The following is a 3759-nucleotide window of genomic DNA, read 5'->3' as shown; positions in this document are numbered from 1 at the left end:
TCAACACTGAACCCAGAAAAAATGTAATGAGAGAGATCAAAAATTTTTGAAGAAAATACAGAAAAAAATCCCAATTGCTTATAATGTGTGAAAAATTAAAGAGACCAAACTTTGTCAATACAGTAAATTGCAGATTATATCAGTAAATTGAAAAAAAATTATGAGTTCTGTCTTCTAGGGTTTTGAGCACTGTTGTTCATGAATAAGTCTATATTCAGACAGAGTCCCCTTATGTAGAGAATGGTTTGGGGCTGAAGAGTTTATAAAGGGCTTGCTTTATGTCCTTGTTTTTAAGACTGTAGATAAAGGGGTTTAGCATGGGTGTGACCACAGTGTACATCACTGAGGCTATAGCACTTGCCCTGTAGTTTTGGGTAGCTGCAGAACTAAGGTACACTCCAAGACCTGTACCATAGAACAAGGAGACAACTGAGAGGTGAGACCCACAGGTAGAAAATGCTTTATACTTGCCCCCAGCTGATGAAATTCTCAAAACAGATGTTACAATCTTAGAGTAGGAGAAAAGGATACCAGTGAGTGGAATAACACCTAGAATTCCAGTTAGAAAATATATTACAACCTCATTGGGGAAGGTGTCAGAACAAGCAAGTTGGACCAGCTGATTAAGTTCACAGAAAAAGTGGGGAATTTCCACTTCTGTACAAAAAGACAGTCGCAAAACCATTAAGCTTTCTAACAAAGACTGAAGAGCAGTTATGATCCAGGATGCCAGAAGCAGGAGGCCACAGAGCCGAGCGTTCATGATGACGGCATAGCGCAGGGGGTGACAGATGGCCACAAACCGATCATAGGCCATCACAGTTAGGAGGAAGTTATCCAAAACTCCAAAAAGCAAGAAAAAGTATATCTGAGCAATGCATCCTGCATAGGTAATGAGTTTGCTCTGTCTCTGGATGTTCAGCAGCATCTTTGGGACGGTGGTGGAGGCGAAGCAGATGTCAGCAAAAGAGAGATTGGAGAGGAGGAAGTACATGGGGGTGTGGAGGCGGGAGTCAGCGATAACGGCCAGGATGATGAGCAGGTTTCCAGTGAAGGTGACCAGGTACATGGACAGGAACAGCCCAAAGACAAGAGTCTGTAGCTCTGCCTCCTCTGAGAATCCCAGGAGGATAAATTCTGAAACACATGTTTTGTTTTCCAGTCCCATGTGCTGATGACACGGCTGGAAAAGATACAAAAGCATTGCAAATTTAGAGACACGCAGTGTTCAACAGATTAACAGAACTTTTGTTTGCCTTCTGCATACATTTAGTGAATGAATTCCTAATTGTCATCTGCAGGTCTATTTCTCTTTAGCTAAAAAATCAGGGAATACCAAGTGATTCATCTTCTTGATGCTATAGGTGAGTAGCCACCATAGTCTTTTGTCCTCAACGTTTGTCCATGGCAATGTTTTCTTCTATACATTCTCTGAGATTTTCCTTCGTTCATTCATGAAATATTTTTACTAGATATTTTGTGCTAAGTATAGTTTCAACTTCAAGTCCTGGAAACAGCAGTGAAGTGATTTTTTTTTAAAAAATCCTTATCTTTAACAAGTTTTATTGTAGGATATATGGGTATGTGTGTGTTTGCGTGGCAATAGAATATCAATAAACTATAAATTTTGTTTCATGTGGCTATTATTATCATTAGTAAAAGAATGCAGAGTAAGGGCATCATAGAGTGAGGGGGAAAGCCTTTGTGTCATCACCTCTGATTAGGTCCTTTTAAGCAGATAACCTGAAGGAAGTGGATGTACATCAAGCATATATCTCTGGGAAGGATATTTAGGGCAGAAAATGGCCGTTTGAATGATGCCCAAGACAGGAGCCTTCCTAGTCCCATCAGGGAACAGCAAGGCAGATGGTGTGACTTCAGTGAGAAGAGCAACCTGGATCAAATTCGTAAGGAAGATCCAAGCAGGAAAAAAAGGTTAGATTATTCCACATCTGTTGAAAGCTGCTACATGTGAGATTCTGCATTTGAGTTGCTGGTCTTTACATGTCTATGCATGTTATATTATGTTATATCATAGGAAATCATATCATCTATTATATTTATATAGTTGTATATATTATGCATAATATGTATAAAGAATACATAATTAATTTCTCCAGAAACTACACTTTATATACATCAATTTCCATTTGGTCTAAATTATGCATTTTGGAATATAAATTACCGTTTTGAAATACAAATTTTGGAAACAAGTTTGGGATATATACTCCACCTGTGGTCCTTTGCTGATAACTTCTTCTACTCCCTTTATACACACAGCCCGTGCAATGACAGTGGTATTGTGCACTCTTGTAAACAAGGCCCGGGTGAGTGGCCTTTGGAGGATGCTCTATAATATGAGCCAATGAGCTTCCTTCTCCCTGGAGATTTGAGTTTTGTAACTCAGACATTCCAATGAGGGTAGTCATGGAAAAAAATAAAATACTGCAAAATTGGGAGAGGGAACACTGGAGAACCAATAGAGCGTTATAATTTCTACTTATAATCTCCACAATACCCAGAAAAAAATAATAATAATGGAAACATCAAACTGGATAAATATTTCAAATCTGTGTGACTTAAAAAGATGTGTATCCTTATACAATCATGATTAAGTTAAAAATATGTATCAAGGAAAAATAAAAATACACCTAAGAAAAGAACAAAAACTTAGAAGATTTCCGGTACTTTTTTCAAAATCTAAGGGCAATGAGAAATATCTAGGTACATGAAACAGTCCTTTTAAAACATTATTAATGAAAAGCTAGTAAATTTTACCATTTTAAGGAAGAAACTTTACCAATGCTTCACAGTCTATCAGAAAATAGAAGGAGAGGCAGCCCTTCCTAACTCTTTGGGTGATACTTGCATTACCATAATACCACAGAATAATTAGTGTCTTCAAATATTATCAGACTAGAGAGTAAATTCCAGGAACCCCAGAACTAATCGAGAAAACACACCCTTATAATTCTCTTACTCTACTCAAAACAGCAAAAAACAATCTATATTGAGCATGGATGCCTTCATAGGTGGTAAAATTATAAAGAAAATCAAGATTCAGGCTATTGTTATGTTGGGGGAGGGAATGGTTATAACTGGGTAGAGACAGAGGGAAAACTTTTCAGATTCTGGCAATATTCTATTTTTTGACATGGTTGGTGTTCACTTCATAATAATTCATTGGGCTGTGCATGTATATTTTGCAAACTTTATGTAGATATACTATGTTTAATAATTTAAAAATAAAGTTTTGAAAATTTTTTTAAAAAATCTGTCACTCTCGAGTCACTCTTGGTACCAAAGTCTGTATTAGTCAGGTTTCTCCAGAGAAACAGAATCAATAATAATAAATACTATTAATCAATTATATATATATATATATAGATATAGATGAGAGAGAGAGAGAGAGAGAAATTTGTTGTAATATGTTGGTTCACATGATTATGAAAGGAGAGAAATCCCAAGACCAACAGTCATAAGTCTAAAAACCCAAGAGAGCCAATAGCAGGTCTGAAAGCTTGAGAACCAAGAAAGCTGATGATGTGAGTTCCAGCCCAAGAGCCAGCAGGTCTAAGACCTTCCAAGAAGAGCTGATGTTTCAGTTCAAGTCCAAAGGCAGGAAAAGACCCATGCCCCAGATCAAGCAGTCCAGCAGGAGGAAATGCTTCTTGTTCCCAGGAGGGTCAACATTTTGTTTCTTTCCGGCCTTCAACTGATTGGATAAGGACCACCCACATTAGGAAGGGAAATGTGCTT

General features: G+C 37.5%; 1 protein-coding gene across 1 annotated transcript; it reads right to left on the bottom strand.

Moving 5' to 3' along the window:
- Positions 1-229: 229 nt before the first annotated feature.
- On the bottom strand, positions 230-1192 carry LOC134387607 (olfactory receptor 7C1-like). The gene has a single exon (XM_063110029.1). It carries the CDS (start codon positions 1166-1168, stop codon positions 230-232), a length of 939 nt encoding a protein of 312 aa, XP_062966099.1. The 5' UTR covers positions 1169-1192.
- Positions 1193-3759: the final 2567 nt, after the last annotated feature.

Source organism: Cynocephalus volans, chromosome 10, assembly GCF_027409185.1.
Source record: "Cynocephalus volans isolate mCynVol1 chromosome 10, mCynVol1.pri, whole genome shotgun sequence".
NCBI classification, from domain to species: domain Eukaryota; kingdom Metazoa; phylum Chordata; class Mammalia; order Dermoptera; family Cynocephalidae; genus Cynocephalus; species Cynocephalus volans.
Note: the sequence above shows the minus strand (reverse complement) of the source record. Positions and strands in the feature narration are given on the sequence as shown.